The 19,448-nt window shown below is 37.8% G+C and overlaps 1 protein-coding gene across 6 annotated transcripts in view; it reads left to right on the top strand.

Annotated features, from left to right (window-relative positions):
- The window catches only part of Plag1 (PLAG1 zinc finger), a 47,368-nt gene extending 29,085 nt beyond the window's left edge, over nt 1-18,283 (top strand). Inside the window, exons 2-5 of one of the 6 annotated variants that reach the window (XM_017798135.2) lie at nt 1,605-1,709; nt 9,282-9,381; nt 11,701-12,059; nt 12,569-18,283. In XM_017798135.2, coding sequence (XP_017653624.1) covers nt 11,818-12,059; nt 12,569-13,826 — 1,500 coding nt within the window. In that variant the 5' untranslated portion in view covers nt 1,605-1,709; nt 9,282-9,381; nt 11,701-11,817 and the 3' untranslated portion in view covers nt 13,827-18,283. Of the gene's footprint in view, nt 1-1,604; nt 1,710-9,281; nt 9,382-11,700; nt 12,060-12,568 lie in introns of those variants that run through there. The other 5 variants (XM_029563494.1, XM_017798136.2, XM_008833074.3 and 2 more) reach the window with 5 other exon arrangements.
- The last annotated feature ends 1,165 nt before the right edge of the window (nt 18,284-19,448 follow it).

The raw sequence follows: 19,448 nt of genomic DNA on the forward strand, positions 1-19,448 counted from the left end.
TCCCCCCTTTTCTACTGTCCTCTCCCAGCCATAGTCTTTATTGGTGAACGTTAAGGTCTTCAGGCCTAAGTGGAGCCTGCCTGGCAAGGATTGGATTGTGGGGTGATTCTCTGGCTCCTAGAAGCTTCCTTTTGTGACTTTTGCCACCTTTTTCTTCCTTATCCTGGAATTCTGTTGTTTTGTCCCATAGTGGCAGTCATTGGGCTTGAGGTGCGGTGATCTGCTTGTCCGAGCACAGGCCGCATGGCTGTCCTTGTCTCCCTTCCTGATATCTCTTGGTTCTTCTAGGGAATGCTGTTGCTGGTTGTCAACCACCTTGCCTTTGGTGTGCTACTCTGGCACACATCTTGCTTCTCATTCAAGAGGTCACTCTCTCCTCTCCTTTGTCTTCCCAAGTATTTGTTTTCTCCCTGCTTTCAATATATTCAGTGTTTCCTAAGTTCCCACTTATTACCATGAGTACATGCATGTGGAAAGGTACCGCTGAAGCTACCTGCAGTCAGAGTTCTGCTTAGAATCCAGCGATTCACCTGTCAGTTCCCTTGCCATATACCTTTTACTGGAGGTGGGGGGGGGCGCTGCTTAATGGTACATTCTTCAAGACAAAAATCACTGAAAAATTCCATAATACTCTTCTTTTTTGGCCCTTGTTTATACTGTATAATATTGTTACTGATCATCCCCACTACCGTCTCATCACAGTGTTTATTAAGTTGACCAAAGGAGTAAACTCTACAGGCGTAACTAGTTTGCATACTCATGAGTACACAGATCATGTCTACTGGTGCCCATGGTAATTCAGATCAGTGCTGTTTATAATAGATGTTGGTAACATTTTGTGTGTCATTATCAGACACTTTTAATAGAGTGTTAACTGTATACAACTGGACATGACTCTCAGGCATTAAGATACAAAGTAGGTGATTTGCACATAGAAAATGGCCTTCTTTTCTGTCTTGACTATGCTCCCAAAGGTTAGTCTTCATTAATTTGTACCAGTTGGAGGATATCAAGGCTAACTGCAAACATGGAGTACTTCAGAATACAGTTGATGTGTCTTTGTATGCTGCTGAAGCTGTGTCTGGCCCTAGGAATTCACTTGAAAGATGTAATAATCACATGGACACATACTCGGGAAGGAACGAACATCCTTGCTCTGCCCCCATCCTTGAGTGCTCAGCATTTTGCACCTTCTCAGATCAGAGAATCACGGAAAGCATCATGCAGGTTTCTTCTCAGCCTTTGCTCAGAACAAGATAGCTGTGACAAGCCTCTTTTTAACATTACAGAGAAGACTGGATGTGTTTAGGATATAAAAAGAAAATAAGTGATCAAGTTGAAAAGATGACAGTAAACTTGGAATAATATCTGAATGAACTACAAATTATCTAAATAACTGTTTCTAGCGGAAAATATGTGAATTGTAGATAACGATTTGTTTACTTTTCAATGTGTTACAGTTTGATTCACGTTCATAACAGGATTTATGATAGATTTTTTCAATAAAGTTAAAAAGAAAGTGATAATGAAAATCTATTTGTATGCCATTAGCCAGATTGGGCTTGACTTTTGGAATTTCAAACTAACTTTTCTTTTCTTTCTAGGTTGCCTCTTGGTGCTGCCTTGGCGGTATTGGGCACCCAGAATGCTTCATTCTGTGATGGTCTATTAATAAGGTTGTCTTGCTAGAGTTTGGAACAGGGCTCCAGGTAGGTGGCTTTTATCATTATATGGCATGACTTTCAAAGTGATCAGTTATTCCAGTTCCTAAACTAACTAAGACATAATATTAAAAGCTTTGAAAAGCGTGCCACATAATAAGCCTGCCACTTTATGACCTTAGGACCCACCAGGAAGCACTGTGATCTGCAGGACTTCAGTAAAGGCTGTGCTCAGTGGAAGGCAAAGAACAAGCCTCTCACAGCAGAATGCATAGCTACTGTAAAGTTTGTTTACCTCTTCCCAGAGAGCCCACAGATGAATTCTTAACTAAGCTCTTCCTTCTCTGAGTGTTGCTCAGAGAGTAAACTGCTTTATGGAACCACTATATCTTCTGTCTGCTGGGAGGATCTGATCAATTGTGGGCATGTAGAGAAGTGGATTGGACCTGCTTCCAGGAATGGGGCAGATGCTAGAGTAAGGAGTCCAGTGTGACAAGAACAGCATCTAGATTTCCCCACTGTAGATACAGCTCGGCACAGAAACAAGGTGTAGTGATATTTGGAAACCCAAGGACACATGGATTTGCACCAGGTAAGTCTGTCAGTGAAGCCTTATCATCCAGACTTCAAGCACAGGGCTGGAGTTCAGAGGCCAGACCCCATAGCCCCCAGGATGAGGAGACTGGAGAAAGCAAAGGTAGTCACACCAAATACCAGAGAGCGGGCTCAAACTCCTAAACTCTATGGCAGATAGGGTGCTGCCTAGGGAAACCAGATGGCTAAGAGAGCCAAATGGGACCTCACAGAAAACAGGAACACAATCTTTTTACATCTTAAAAAAATTTTAATGTGTAATGAATGTTTTCCCTACGTTTATGTAAGTGTACCACATGTGTACAATGCCCATGGAAGCCAGGAAAGGGCACCGGATCCCCTGGAACTGTAGTTATGGATAGTTGTTAACTGACATGTGGATGCTGGGAACTGAACCCAGGTCCTCTGCATGTACAGCAGGATCTCTTAACCACTAAGTCTTCTCTCCAGCCCCATGAACACAATCTTAGTAAGTACAACATTCTATGGCAAGAGGCATTAAAATCAAGTTAGGATAAAATTTCAGCCATCTCTATATATCTAAATAATTTTAAACATTTAAAATTTTAAATTTAAAATGTGTTAATAATTGTTTTAGTGGTGCAAGTTATCTTTTAAACTGTTTTTTAATAAAGCTTTTTCTTAGTAACCAGAGAAAGGAAAAATAATTACTTTTTACGGAATCAAACTCAGTTTATACAATTTTTTCTTTTTTGACTTTCCTATATTTGTAATCAGTTAAAATTTTTCTCCAATATTTTCAGTGTCATCCTTCATATCTTATTTTTTACATGAAGAGCATTTTATTTAAGGATTTGGAATTTCGCTTTGTATGATTTTCCTTTCCATAGAACTCCATTGTTAATTTCCAAACAGAGAGTCGTGGTCAACACAGGGTACATGTGCTTATGGAATTACTAGGACAGAATGTCTGAAGGCAATTTTTGGAACATCAGCTAGGTTTGTCTCCTTGCTTGTCTGGTCTGAGGAGCATGTGCCTGGGTCCCCAGCTTTCAAGGCCTGCCTAGTCGAGGCTGCTTCCCAGGGCTGTAGAAGCAATGTGGATTCCCAGATGGTCATGTTGGGCTCCTAAGTTCCTACCCCTCTGCGAGAGCACACTAACCATTTAATTATATTGGGTTTGTCTTCTGAGCTTGCTGCACAATCAATTTGAGATTTCCAGAGTCCAATAACATGTTTCCCTACTTGCTTTGATTCCTGAAATCCCATTAAAGGAACTAATTGCTTTCCAACAAATATTTATTAAATGTCTCTGCATGGCAGGACACTGGGTACTTGGTGGGGATACCAGGAATCTTAGTAACCTCCAGGGTAAAAGATTCTGAGAGGGAAGAGTTTCAGGTTCCTCCTCATACGGTGGATTGGTCAAGGAATACTGATGTCAGATCTCTTGACAGTTATGCCTAAAACGAATCTTATTTACCTCAGTGATGTGAGAATGAAAAGAAATGTTGTTTCTAAAGTGATTTTATCCTGGACAGCTACATAGGCATGATGTTGAGTGAACAGGCTGGTGGCATGTGCAGAGCCTGACCTGGACACTGGATTCTGATTCCATTGCATTTCAAAGTGTGCCTTGAGCACCAGCATGTAGTTTAGGCAGCTATACCTCTGCATGTAGCACAGGCCTATGCTTAACATGCACATTACTTTGAGATGGCTTAAAACTAATTTTTCCTCATGAACTTTAGTAACTAAATAAAACTTTCTTTAGTGGTTTTCTTAAATTCCATCTGATTTCTACATTTTCCTTTGAATTTATATAGGCTTAGTGTGAGTGCTTGAGAGTTTGTATATGAAAACTGGATTCTGTTTTTGTGATTTTAATTGTATTTGGTAATTTCCCATACTAGAATGAAGATAATACTCTACATGTTTAAGACTCTTCCATATATTTTGGTAGTTGATATCAGGTATTTTGTGGCACCCCAGCAACTTAAGGGGTTAGTAATAACCAAATTATGAACTCATCACAATCTAGGGTATATGACCTGTGTGTTATCTATGTTCTAGTGTAAACTAGGTTAACTAGACAACGAATATTTTGGAAATGTTTTATGTATATTTTTATGGCCCAGAAGATCCTGTAAGAATAGTTAAAATGTTGATGAAACAGTTCTGCTCTATGTTGTTCTAACTGTAGCTCTGCTCCCTCACTCACGTGGCAGCATGACCTTTCCTTCCACAGTTCTTCTCACTTCCTGCTTGCAAGCACTAATTTCCCTACATGAAGAAAATGAAATACCTAGTGTACTCCCCATCATGTCTTCTAGGTTTTTATTCTCATAAACGTGCAATCTTAGAGAATCTCCCATAGATAAAAAACTTAAAATGGAGTGTTAGCTTCGGAGTTAAAGATCATTAAGAACTTTCAAAAGAGAAGAAATTCTCTAGCTCACTCTGGTGCTTTTGCTCCATAAAATAAATCAAGGCAAGGACTTGTGAATTGGAAGATCACATTTGTCTGACTTTTGCATCCTCACTGGGTGGCTGGTATTCTGTGTTGCTCCTCAAGGGCATGCATGGCCAGGAAAGCAGATCCTGCAGCACTGATGGATAGTGAGGCTGATGGTGGGGTCTCTGGGAACTTTGGGGTGCCAACTTTGAAATCCGTGGACAGCTTCCTATCTATTCTTAAAAGCAAAAAGATTAACTGTTTCCCTTCACTTCTCTGGTAGCTTTTATTCTGTATTAAGTATGGTTTTAGATGTAATTAAGCCTAATTTTGTGGTAAATTTTAAAAGATTATTCTAGAACTACATTTTAAGAAATTGCTCAAAATAAGTTGAAAAGATCAAGTATAATACTTAAAAGGCATTCTTACCATTACTGGTTTAATTAATGATGGCATCCAATATGGGAAAGTAACTTGTGTGGTTCTACTGACATGTTAACTGAGTTCTCTGAGGACATGTAATGCAGGTGAGTTAAGTGCATATTTTTGCCACGCTTCCTGCTTTGCAGTGAGCCCTCTCTAAAGGGCTCCTCTCTGCTCTCTGGAGACCCAGATGTCTCACCGTTTTTTCCTGCTTCAGGCCAGGTACCGGGCATGTCTTCGCTTTAAAAGTTCCTATTAAGACTGTGGCTGTACTGACGCTGTCCCCTTGTACCATTTGATTCCGTAGGTGTATCACCAGTCAGAGCATGCTTGCTTTCTGAACAAACTAAGTATTTTAAACAGCTTTTTAATTATTATCGTTATCCGAACCTAGGATTTATACCATTCTATTGCCCTTTTCAGTGTGTTAGACAAATTATATCCATACCATGTGATCTTTGGCTTGAATACATATTTTTATTGTATGTCCACCATGGTGATGAGGAAGCCTATAGGTCATCACATTAGTGGTGACTACTTTAATCCTTTCTGTTCATTCAGTGGTTACTTTACTGTCATTTATAGGACACCGCAGTGAGTAAAACTGACCTGATCTGCCCCCAGCTGCCATTCTCTGAGTTTGGGGTTTGGAGGGCTTTGGGGTGTTGTTCTGGGGGGTTTTTTCCATTTATTTTCTCTCTTTAATTTTCAATTTTTGATATTTTAATATATGTAATGTATTTTGATGATCCCTTCTGTTTCCCTTTCTTAAGTTTTAGGATAGTTTTTATTCTTCAGTAGTAAGGGACTTTATAGACTATGGGAGTTGACTGCTGTAAGAATTTACAACTTATACAGGATCAGTGACACTGATTTTAAAAATAATGTTCCAAGTAAGCTGTTGTGGCTCCTCCTAAATTTCATTCCCATTATGTAATCTTGTTAGTCTCCTTCAGATTATTCAAAACTCTATTACTGTTTCATACATATAAACTGTTGTCAACTGGTAAGTTTCCTTTGGTGATATACCCTATTTACTCTCTATGGAAAATGTTTTAAGCAAATGTTGACATTTTTCTGAAATGTGTAGTAATGGTTTGTTATGATTAGTATAAGGGAGAATAAAGCTTTGGTGGCTGATAGCATTTGTCCTTAGCAAAATCTGTGTGATTTTTAAAAATGAAAAAAAAATTAGTAATGCAGGTAAGTGTTGTTAACATATACATCCGTTAACAAAGCAAGTCTCAGAAACAGAAATCAGTTCCATAAAGGCCTGTTCTTTGCCTGTCATCTCATAGAAATTGATTACAGTAGAGCCTCAGATGTATAGTCCATTTGCTTATTATTTTTTATGAATAAAGTAAAGCACATGCAGGTGAATCTTGGTGCAGGATCATACGCTGTTCCCTCTAACTGCTGCTACTGTTGCATTCAGAGTTACCTTGGGGGCAGGGGATGGAGGAGCTGTGCCTGTTTGGGTATGATCAGAAACAGTGTATTTTGAACTGTTGTTCCATCTTAGAGCAGCTTAGAATGGGTATTGTCTACCTTCCTTCATAATTCTTCAGACAAGGACAAAGAAGAATTTCCATCATTTGAAAAACGTAGTAGCGAGTCTTTGATAACTTTTCAAAGAACAGTAGAAAAGAAAAGCGTAAATGTAAGTTTGGTCACAGACTTTAAAAACAGAATCAGAGTCTTTTTTTAATTTTTCTTGATCCTAACAGACATTTACTTAACATTTCAGTTTGGATTACCTAAATGCAAGCTATATTAATTTTTTATGTTTATTCTGACAATCCAACTAATTTTAATCAACTCCTGATTTCCTTTGTTTGGGGAAATCATGAAAAGTTCTTTGAAATTATTTGGCAATTAATAAAAATTCAAAGTAGGATAAATTTAGAGAAATTAACCATAAATTTGGGAGTTATGTTTTAAGATAAACTAAATTAAAAATGATCACTTTATTTATAATTCTATTTTGGGTTGTAAGATATATCATGGGTAATTTGTAGCCTATTGTAGGTACATATTTATAAACTATTTGAAATACTTAGATGCTAAAGCCTTTTATTATAAAATGTCACTGAACTGTAAGCATAGATAAAACTTATGAATGTATTTGAAAGGCAGTAAAATTTATGACAAGAAAATATACAGATTTATTATTTACTAGTCAACTTTGGTTTAGATTTAAGTCTCAAATTATCGATATACATATTTTTATTTTAATGCTTAATTAAATTACTTAAGACTTATCTTGAAAATTACCTTTTAAATTTCCTAAGTCTTCAATTTATTTCCTTTTGGAGATTTTATTTGATAACTCATAGGAAAAAAGTTGATACTGAATCACTTCTTAATCTTTTAAGTATGGCAGGATTTATCCACTTGCAAGCCAGTTTGCTAACCTGCCCTTGTAGGATGAGCAGAGTAGGATTGAGATAGGAGTTTGAGGACATGAGGCCTTCCTGGTCATATAGATGCCATCAAGTAGCTCAGTATAGTGGTAATAAATGTATCTACCTCTTAGGGTCACTGACACCAGGGAGGTGATAGAGATGGAAAGATTCTATACTTGTAAGCTATGTATATCATTCAAACCTCAGTGCATATGATGGTCTTTCATATTCATAACTACCCACACCAAATATTCAGTGTGTGTCCTGGGCAAGTAAGTATTCACGAAGTTAATTATCTTATTTTGCAGTTTTATGTACAGAATTCAGTTCTTTTCCTTGTGCATGTCCTATGCTTTATAAAAATGGGGCTTTTGCTTTAACTTTTTATATGTCTTTATTGATCTCAATTTTTATTTAAATAATGAGAATAGTGCTAGTTTTATATATACCCGTAGTAATTTTGTAATGGTGCTTGAATGTCCTCTATTACATATTTTCTTTACATATCATCAAATTATGAAAGTATGTGAAATTTTTTCCAAAGGATAATATCAGATTGGTATTAGAACTTTAAAAGTGTTTTTTTTACTTAACATGCTATTAATATATCCTTTTGTGATTGTATTTTAACTCTTTGACTTGTGTCCTCCCTCTCAGATTCTGAATTCTTAGTTAAAATAATCAGAGTTTACTAGCCTCTGTATTCCTTGTCCTCTTTATTCTTGAAAATAAAAAATTCTTGATCTTTTTACTTTATACCATTACGCTTCTCAACTTGTCTTTGATGATCAGTAATTATTAACACATTTTTTCTATGTGCCCTCATCCTATTAAAGATATTGCTGTTAAAGGGCATTTTTTAACTAGCTTAAGATTTTTCAACAATGGTCTCATGCAACAAACGATGTTCTCTCCCCGATGCCTGCCTCCTTATCAAACCTGTATGTAGTTTCCCTTGCATGCTTCTGAAACGTAAACAGCAGTCTTGCTACATCGCAACCATCCCTACAGCATTCTTAAGTATAAATTGGCAGTTACTGCAGGCAGCAGAAGTGGGGTTTTGAGAAGCCTCAAGTTCCCAAGTGTGCACAGTGAGTGGGGGTGCTGTTGTCAGGTGTGTGCTTTGATGTGCTTCCAGATGCACTCTCCTGGAAGGAGCTGAGTTTTTCCCATCATACTAAGCTTAATGAAATTTTGATCAATTTAGTTTTTAGTAACCGTAGCCATATTTCTTGGTAGGCAAGTTAGATTTTTTTTTTTTTTTTTTTTTTTTTTTTGGAAAATTAGTTTTTTTTTTTTTTTGGAAAATTAGTTTTTTTTTTTTTTTGGAAAATTAGTTTTTTTTTTTTTTTGAGACAGGGTCTCCTTGTAGCCCCAGCTGTCCTGGAACTCATTATGTAGACCAGGCTGGCCTCAAACTCTCAAAGATCCACCTGCCTCTGCCTCCCAGGTGCTGGGATTAAAGGCCTGCACCACCATGCCCAGCAATTTAGGTTTTTTTTTTTAATTAAATTTAATTTGAGAAGCAAGTGGGGAATCATTCAGCATAATAAATTGCCTTTTTTTCTAGGTGATACTATTTAGCTTTTTATTTCTGCATTTATTTGGTCATATGAAGTGTGCTTACAACTAATAAAACTGAGCAGTTGGTGGAAATTAGTGCATGACTCATCAGCAGAATGGAATGCGAGCATGTGCTATGAACCTGCAGCTCCCTCATACTTTCTGTCACTTACTTCTACTTAGAGTATAGAAAGTCCATTCTCTTCTTCTTCTTCATAGATTGGCCAAAATGGGAAGGATTGAATTCTGCTCTCTTCTACGAAGAGTTAATGGGACTGGCTAAGATCAAAGTCTGAGGCTTTTTTCCATCTGTAATCAGGTATGCACCAAACATGAATCTGCAGTTCTATGCATGCACCTTTAAAGTATTTGGTTGATAAGTATATTATGAGTATGATCTTTTATTAGATATTGAGCTTACAATTTATATTTATCCTAAAGTTTTAAATACACCTGTGATAACTAAATTCTGTAATAAGTATATAAAATTAGGTATATATGCATAAAGTTATTATCAGCCATGAAAATTTTCAGCTGGTCTTAGAAAAGTGTAATATTTGGTATCAGTGCAATTTCATTGCTCAGTATGTACATCCAAATACAACTCATGGTTACTTCATATTGAGTATTGCCAATTTTAATATAGTGTGTGTGTTTTATTTCGTGGTGCACTTTTAATATGTCTTTGGTAACAAAGTTCATTTTCTCCACTGGAATTCTCAGCATCCCAACTGCATTTTGTTACACAGTGGCAGTTATGACCAAGTTTTGAAATATTCAAGATACTTTTCACTTCCTTTGGATTCGGCAATTGGGAAATGACTGGTCTGTGCATAATCTAAATAGGTACATGAACACACCAAGTGAGGAAATGCAAGTTGAAGCTTTGTACCAGTTTAGGTGTCACTGCTGGTTGCAGCAGAGTAGCCAGTTAGCGAGAGCTCACTTGTGTGGGAAGCAAAGATGCTGCCTTCTGAATGAGCACGCAGAGGAAAAGCACAATTCTTTGAGATCAGAAAACCCACAGTCAGGAGGACATACCATGTTAGTATTGGCTATATCTCTGGCATTGTATTAATAATTATTTTTAAGACTTAAAGGGGAACTTTCAGACAATATAAACAGCACAAAGATTTCGCCTGTATCTGCCTAATGAAGAAAAGATACTCAGTTAACTCACCTGTATGCACTACTGCTTTAATCCAAATAATGGCTCACTGTGTATTTTGTCTGTGCAGAGACAGCCTCTATGCTAAAATACAAAAAGACATAAAACACTTAAATTTTACAAAAATATAGGTACTTAGAATTCCTATAAAATGTAGCTTGAATCTGTGGAAGTGACTGTGTGTACTAATTGTAAAGGCATGTGCCAGTCTGACACCAGATCACAGGTGAGAAGTTGGTTTCCTTTTTTTAAAAGAGACGGTAGGATGGCAAATTCAGTCCATTTGTAGCTGGTAGGTCATTTAGCCACATTTAATAATGAGCTCCTTTTACAGGTGTAGTCATCTCTGCAGTCTGTTGAAAGAGTACCTCTAAACTACCTTAAGAAACCATATAGAAACATGTAATTCATACAGCAATAGATTCTTTGAGGAGTTGATTTTCTTAGTCTGAGAAATAGAGTTTACTGTATTTACTATCTCTTGTCTATGTAGGCTTCTATTCAGTTTTAAGTTTAAAGATATACTCTTTGCTGTACAATATATGCATTTCATTCTTTCTCACAGCATTGATAATGAATTGAAACTGACACACCTCTGACTAATCTGAAACACTTCTGTGATGCTATATTTTTGCACGGGTATTGTGCACTGTGAGAAATTCCAACAGGTGTGCTGCACTCAGGTTACAGATGTGTCAAAGACTGATCCCTTCAGCTCCTGGGAAGGCCGATGGCTGTGCCCAGTAAGGATAATCCTTCTCTGTGGCATAAAAACAGTTGAGGAAAGCTAAGCATACTTCCCTCAAAAGAACAAGGATCTGTGTTTTTCACCTTACATGGCTTTTCCATCTCAAGAATATTTAGTTCTTATAAAGATAAATCATTCCTCCTCCCTGACACAGAAATCCCATAGAGTATGATGACAGTGGTTTTAAGAGTAAGTCTTCACTTCAGGTGTGCTGTCACTCTTTCTGCCCCTTGTATCTGGCTTTGTGTACATCTCCCATGGGCTTAGGGGGTCACAGGTTCCTAAGAGTTTCCAGTGCTTGCTGTTCATTTGTTCCAGTATGGCTAGAACTCATGTATACACATTGACGTGACTTTTCAACATTAAGATACAACTGAACCATGTTTACACTTGTAGTCAGAATTAAGTTCCCTTTTAAATATTGAGGCTTAGTAATGCTACATTTAGCGTCATGCTCTGATGCTTCCTGAGAGTTCTGGAATCACTACTGTTATGCCTAAGTACAACATTTATCAGGTGGAATTTCAGGGTTATATGAACTGTCCATTCTGAGCAATGCATTTATATCTGTTTTGAAAAATATAAAGAAACCTACAGATATTACATTGGACCAGCTGAATCCATTTTATGGTTTCTTTTTTAATTCAAAAGCATCACATAGCAAATAACATTTTTTTAATGAGTTTAGTTACAAACTAGTTGTTTCTTATTTTTTTTTCCAGTCCCTTTTTGCTTTCTTTTACGACCACATGAAACTTGAGAAGCCACCTAAAGCTATATCATTTAGTGGAGTTGGGCAGTTCCCAAGTGTCCAACAAGAAGGCCTGGTTTAGGCTGCGATGGCCACTGTCATTCCTGGTGATTTGTCAGAAGTAAGAGATACCCAGAAAGTCCCTTCAGGGAAACGTAAGCGTGGTGAAACCAAACCAAGAAAAAACTTTCCTTGCCAACTGTGTGACAAGGCCTTTAACAGTGTTGAGAAATTAAAGGTTCACTCCTACTCTCACACAGGAGAGAGGCCCTACAAGTGCACACAGCAAGACTGCACCAAGGCCTTTGTTTCTAAGTACAAATTACAAAGGTATTACACTCTATTTGTCTTTCAGATTATACTTTCTCTTGTGTTGGCCACTTGAAGCCATTGTAAGCGTATGTATTTGTATACACATTTCTCATTTGCAGAGAGGAAATGTTAAGTAGATTAGACATTGGGTAGCCTTTGGTATTCTATATCACATACTTTGGTGGTAGTGTCTGGATTTTTTTAAGTAAAATGTTTAATGAGAGTAGAATTTCCATTTGTAGAAAGTTCAACAAGAAAAGGGTGTGGACATTTACGTGAGTATGTTCAGTCTTGCTTGCTTACTTTTGTAATGATAGCTAAAAACAGTCAACACTAAAGTGGCAACTTAATTGGCTCAAGTTTTACAATGTTTAGGTGTGTTAACTATCCTATGGTATATATTAGTTAAGAAGATCCTTTATTAAGGGAAGTTTTGTGTTAGCATAGTAGATTAGCTTCCCATGTTAAAAGTGCATGTGTATCTTTGCGCCATGATTGTCACTTACAGAGTGTCTCTGTGTTTAAAGGCACATGGCTACTCACTCTCCTGAGAAAACCCACAAGTGTAATTATTGTGAGAAAATGTTCCACCGGAAGGACCATCTGAAGAATCACCTCCACACACATGACCCCAACAAAGAGACGTTCAGATGCGAAGAGTGTGGCAAGAGCTATAACACCAAGCTTGGCTTTAAACGGCACCTGGCCTTGCACGCGGCAACCAGCGGTGACCTCACCTGCAAGGTCTGCTTGCAGACTTTCGGAAGCACAGCTGTGCTGCTGGAGCACCTTAAATCTCACGCAGGCAAGTCATCTGGGGGGGTGAAGGAGAAGAAGCACCAGTGCGAGCACTGTGACCGCAGGTTCTACACCCGGAAGGATGTGCGGAGACACATGGTGGTGCACACAGGAAGAAAGGACTTCCTCTGTCAGTACTGTGCACAGAGATTTGGACGAAAGGACCACCTCACTCGACATATGAAGAAGAGTCACAATCAAGAGCTCCTGAAGGTTAAAACCGAACCAGTAGATTTCCTGGATCCATTTACCTGTAATGTGTCTGTGCCTATAAAAGATGAACTCCTCCCGGTGATGTCCTTACCTTCCAGTGAACTGTTGTCGAAGCCATTCACAAACACTTTGCAGTTAAACCTTTATAACACTCCATTTCAGTCGATGCAGAGCTCGGGGTCTGCCCACCAAATGATCACAACTTTACCTTTGGGAATGACCTGCCCCATAGATATGGACGCTGTTCATCCCTCTCACCACCTTTCTTTCAAATACCCATTCAGTTCTACCTCATACGCAATTTCTATTCCTGAAAAAGAGCAGCCATTAAAGGGGGAAATTGAGAGTTATCTGATGGAATTACAAGGTGGTGCGCCCTCCTCATCCCAGGATTCTCAAGCATCATCATCTAAGTTAGGATTGGATCCTCAGAGTGGTTCCCTAGATGATGGCGCAGGGGACCTCTCCCTGTCCAAGAGTTCCATTTCTATCAGTGACCCCCTCAACACACCAGCATTGGATTTTTCTCAGTTGTTTAACTTCATACCGCTAAATGGTCCTCCTTATAATCCTCTGTCAGTGGGGAGCCTTGGGATGAGCTATTCCCAAGATGAAGCACATTCTTCTGTTTCTCAGCTCCCTACACAAACACAGGATCTTCAAGATCCTGCAAACACCATAGGTCTTGGTTCTCTGCACTCACTGTCAGCAGCCTTCACCAGCAGTTTAAGCACAAGCACCACCCTGCCTCGCTTCCATCAGGCATTTCAGTAGGATCTGTCTGGGTCATGGATTTCTTACAGAGGTGTATGTGTAGCCCTGCCTTAGATGCCCATTTTTATTTTAGTGCCTACTTTAAGACCGTATAAAAATTTCTGCTGTTGTAGAATACCGGTTTCATTAAGCCCATTAATAATAGAAACTAGCTTCTTAAGTGAGCTTTGGAACCATCCATGTTCAGCCGTGTGCACCCGGCTCTTTGGTCCTGATTCTCTGTCAGTTGCCATAGTCTCTAGCTTATTTCATGTAGGAACACCATTATTATCGATGTGATATCTCAAGCCCCGTGTTCACTTGATTTTTCGACCTGAAAATTTTCATTTTTGTCCAATAACAATGGACATTTGACATTTGGCTCATTTTTTACAAGTACGCTATAGGATATAAATCTTCTGAAATGTGTGTGAATAACTTGAGTCAAATTTTATGCTAGCCACTAAGATTCATAATCATTTAAATGAACGAAAAATCCAGTTTGGAGAGATAATAGGGGATTTTTAGACACTGTAATTTCAGATCAATGCATTTTGAAGACGTGCTCTTGTCAGGCTACAATATTTGCTAAAATATCATGAACACATGACAGAATCAAACCCAACGCAAAGCTCCAGTATCTGTAGTAATGTTAACAGTATGTGGCATCGAAGTCTTCAGGGTCAGTGTCTAGATAACTTTCTTTCTCCTCCCCACCTTCCACCTTGAGAGTGATTCAAGTACACCCACACTCTTGCTTTGCTTGTTGGTCCACAGTTAGTCCAGGGCCTAGAGCCACTGTGAGGCTATAGACAGTAAGTAGGTGAACCCCAGAGTGGGATGCCCCAGCCTGTCAGGGTGATAGATTCCTGAACAGGAAGCATGAAGCCAAACCACAGCTTGTCTACGGATAGTGTCCGCTGTTGCCAGAGTTGAAAACTAGACTTTAAGGACAAAGTGTCACTTCTGAAACAGCAGTCTGACCCCTGTGCTTATTCAGTCTACACCCATCTTTCCCTGCTATTTTTGGATGGAGAATTTTAAATTAAACACATCAAGAGGTATTTGAGGAATTACCACAAAGTTTTACACAACTAAAAATATATACAGTAAAACCCCACATTTACACATCTCTGGGAAATGTGAGAAATGTTACAAAAAAGGAGCAAAGTAAAATAAAGCAAGCACTAAATTAATGTGAAAATAATGAGAAGGTGCTGTTGCTGAATAAAGTAGTAATGGACTTTCCTCGTGTGAGACAACCACCACAGTCTGATCAAAGGCTCAATTCTTCTATTTTCCTAAGGGTTATTTGGGGCATCAGCCTAAGAGACATATCTATTAAGCACTTGTTAACACCTTATTTTGGGACCCCTTCTGTTGGGTCAGGGATGGGGGGATTATGGAAGAGTATATATCTCTTTAAAAAAAATGAGAAACTATTATGAATTTCTGAGCACTCCTTAGCCCTGGGTGGGAGCTGTTTCCCTTTGGTAGGGCCAGTTGTCACTGCGGATTGCCTTGTTTACCAATAATTTCTAAAATGAGTATAGATTACTGAAGAGAATGCATTATTTAAAATATCTGGGAGTAGTATAATTTGTGGAGAAATGTAAATTGTAAATGGGGTCTCACTATATATATTATATATACACACGTGTATCGCACTTCATAGATGAAACTTGCTCTTTGAAGGAGCTTTGACTCCTGATATTTTTATCTTGCTCCTATTCTTTTAATCCTGGGAGCAGTAGTTTTTATACTTATGTATTTAAATTTTATTATGGAAATTACATTTTATTAAAGTGTTCCAAAGGCATTAAAATTATATATGTTAATAAGGAAATGCATTTTTAAATTTTCAAGCTGCTCCTAAGCTTTTGGTTAGGAGAATATTTGCTCTGAAAGTAGGCTTTTCGCTCTGCTTCATTATTGCCTCCTTTAGTTTCTATGAAACAGATCGCTTACCTAAGCTTTAGTTGAATGATTAGTGTTCAATATTGCTTTAATCACCATAAAAAAAAGGAAAAAGAAATTTGGTGACAGAGCACAAGTAAATAGAAAACCTATTTTTACATAGAGGTCACAAATAGCAAGTGTGAAAGCACTACTTTATTCTGTCTAAAATTTGCATAATAAGAAGTCAGATTAATGAATGAGACGCTGGCCTTCCTAGGCTGTATTTCACTGCTAATTAAAAAGGGAGTACCAGGATTTATGAAATAAAGCATTTTAGAAATGGGAATGGCACCATACATACATACATACATACATATAATATATATAATATATATGTGTATGTGTGTATATGTATATATATTCCTGATTTTTGCCCTGCATGGAATTCAAATACATATTTTCCAGGGCACCAGTGTTAAAACTGTAGAGTCTTAAATTTCATATGTCCACCTCTCTGCCTGTTGCTGCCCGATAGACTTGAATAACACTTCAAAATAAGAGGGAACTCAGCTGATGTGTGTTTGTTAATTGACTGCAGTGGTCACTAAACCCTTTTTGATAGATTTTCTATTAAAGATCAGGCAGCTTGTTTATTTTAATTGCACAACATTTTAACCAAGATGTAACAGAGAATTGGCTTTTTTTTCTAGAAAAAAAATTGTCATTTGCTTTTATTTGAAGTAGGTATCATTAAAGACAGTTATTGCCAATGCTGTTTCATACTCCAGTGGCCAGACTCATCATCCTTGGAATTTCTGATTGTGCCTTAGTTTGCTTAAAAAGAAAAGGGATTAACATTAAATAAATATTTTGGTGTAGAATTTGAACCTCAGACAAGATATTGAACCTCATTCAGTTTGACTTCCACATGTGTGTGCAAACTAGGTCACCAGCCATGGGAGTGTTAGTGTGGAAGGATGTTGGCACCGTAAGCAATGTCGCCCATCAGTGTACACCAGCACTACTGTATAGTTACTGGTTGCTGTTAAGCTCTCATTCTCCATCTTGTTACCTGCTTCCAGTTTTCAAATGTCCTGGCTGGTCGCACACCATCCCTTGTGCAGCTTTTCTTCTTTCAGTTATTGCTCCTTCCTTTCAAGCTGTGTATTTTTGCCTGTTTGTTGCTTGTTCTTTCCTTTTCTAGTCATTTGTGGAATATAGTGATATATTGTGTTAATTTGGACAGTAGCGGTTTTTAAAAACCATATACTGACTGAAACATGAGCCAGAGCTGATTACTTTATTAAGCTAATAATGAATGTTATAGAGTACATATTTTCAGGATCATTCATCTAGTGAGCAATACACATGTAGGCCAATTTAAAAAAAAATAGAGTTTGGTCAACCTCTATACTACACATATTACAAGATATAGCACTTTCAAAATGAATCTAAACTTTTACAGAAACTTTCTTATAGGTTATGCTTTTTATTTTTAAGACTTACTATAATTTTTTCAAGTGCCATTAGATATATATGTAGGCCTTTGATATATAATGCTTTGTGTACAAAAATGGTAGATGGTATTTTAAACAGGTACATTTTTACAGTGTTTTCTTATTGATTTGCTATGTTGCACAGCATCAGTGTGTGTCTTTTCGTAAGGTTTTACAATGGTTTATTTTTTTTACAAGGTTTACGTGTCTCAAAGCACACTGTCTTCCCAGTCCATAAGTTAAAAGATACCAGTTCACCCAAGTTGCTTCTAGCCTACTGAGATCCATGTGACATTGGAGGAGGTCTTTTTAAGTGTTGAGTATTCGTCCTTAGCAGCAGCAGACTGTTTCTCTGACACATGAGTGCCTCGATTGATTTTTGCCTTGTTTTATTCAGACTGTTACCAGCCCAGTCTACAACACAGTATGTCTTGATTATGGAGGTCTACATAGATACATAAATTGTGTTGTGTACTTTCATGTAAAAACCCACAGAGGGTTCCTTCAGGATCATATGTAACAAGATAATGCTACCAGCCTTGGTAATGGCACACGTAGATCACCTGTAAGCCTTTCTGCGGTGTCTTCAGCCCTCTGAGGATGGAAGGCAGTGTCTTAATAAGACATCTAGCTCTAGAAATGACAGAACTATTGCTAATGTTTAAAACACTTCATTGTATAAGCTTCGGTGGTACAGACGAACCAGAATGAATGTCTATCTTCTCAGAAACACTCCTTCAATATTATATTGGATCATGCTGCTAATGTAACTTGGGACACAACTCTTCATGGTGCTACAAACTTCTCTGTCTCATTCAGTTGTATTTTTTTATCCATAGGAAAAGGACTACATAGGTATAAAGGTGTACAATATATTTTTATACTGTGACTTGATTTGTCATTAACAAACTTTTATACCACCACAGTGTATTCATGTGCACTTGCAAAAGGAGATCTTGGACGTGCAAATGTTACCAGAACAAACCCAGCTTTTGTCCACAAGGTGACTGTAACTCAGAAGGAAAGTGGGCTTAACAATTGGGCATGGAGTGAAGAGCATACTGTAAGTTACTAACAGCCCTTTGAATTTAACAAAAACTGGGAATCCATTAGAAAAATGGATTGCATCATGCCTGAACATAAGCTGACTGCTGAAATTGTATTTTTAGCTAATGAAAAAGTGTTTGGACTAGTACTCTAAAAATGTTCTAATGGTAAAGTTTTGAGTCAAAATAGAAAAGAAAAAAAATCTGCATTCCAGACTGAATTTTGTATATTTTTATTGCATTTTAAATCTCTATTCTGTGATATTGGAAATCAAGTGGCTTATCGTGTATATCATGTACTTAAAGTGTATCCACAAACTACTGTTGTATTTGTATAAAATATAGACAAAGATCATCTTTGTGTGTGTGTGTGCATGCATGTGTGTGCATGTGTGTGTGCATGTGTGTTAAGATCTGTAAATTAGTACAGTAGCAGTCACATCTCAGAGCTATAGCTGCACTACACTTTAGACACATCAAAGAAGACTTTTATCCTCCAGATACCCAGATTTAAAGGATTCAGTTGCTGCTAATTAAACAATACCGCAGCTTCTTACAATCTACAGTGTTGTTTGCTGTAAGGAAAAAGATATGTGAATTCCCACCGAATATATGAATAAAATTATCGAATGACTTTAGATAACAGATCTTCCTGAAATTTTCATAGATGATACTTTAATCTTTTTCTTCACTGTTTTAATTGAATTCTTGTGATTTTCATAAAATATAATTTGATGATATTTAGATCCCCTCCCCTATCTGCACCACGCCTTATTGCCCCCACCCAATTTAATATGCTGTCTTAGATATAATAAGTCCTACAGAGTCTAATTTATGTCTCCAAATGTCCTTTAGTGTGGGTCCATACACTGGTGCCTGGTTAGTCACATTCTTGAAAGAGCCTTTCTCTGCCTTTCCCAGCAGCTATCTGTTGCCACAATTTCCTTGGGTGGGGTTGGAGCATCTTACCCACATCTCCATGTCTACACTGTGATTTTTTTTCTGGTTGGAGCTTGCATGAGACTTGTGCGTGCTGGCGCTATTGCTAAGAGTTCATATGAATAACTGACCTGAGCCTTGGGAAGCAGAAGTTTGACTTAAATGTCCCCTTCAGGGATAAGCACTCTGCAGCCTCTTGACCAGTTGTGAGTTTCTGTGTTAATCACCATCTGTTGCACAAGGAAACATCTCTGGTGAAGAGT

This window comes from Nannospalax galili, unplaced genomic scaffold, assembly GCF_000622305.1.
Source record: "Nannospalax galili isolate Female #2095 unplaced genomic scaffold, S.galili_v1.0 scaffold476, whole genome shotgun sequence".
NCBI classification, from domain to species: Eukaryota; Metazoa; Chordata; class Mammalia; order Rodentia; family Spalacidae; genus Nannospalax; species Nannospalax galili.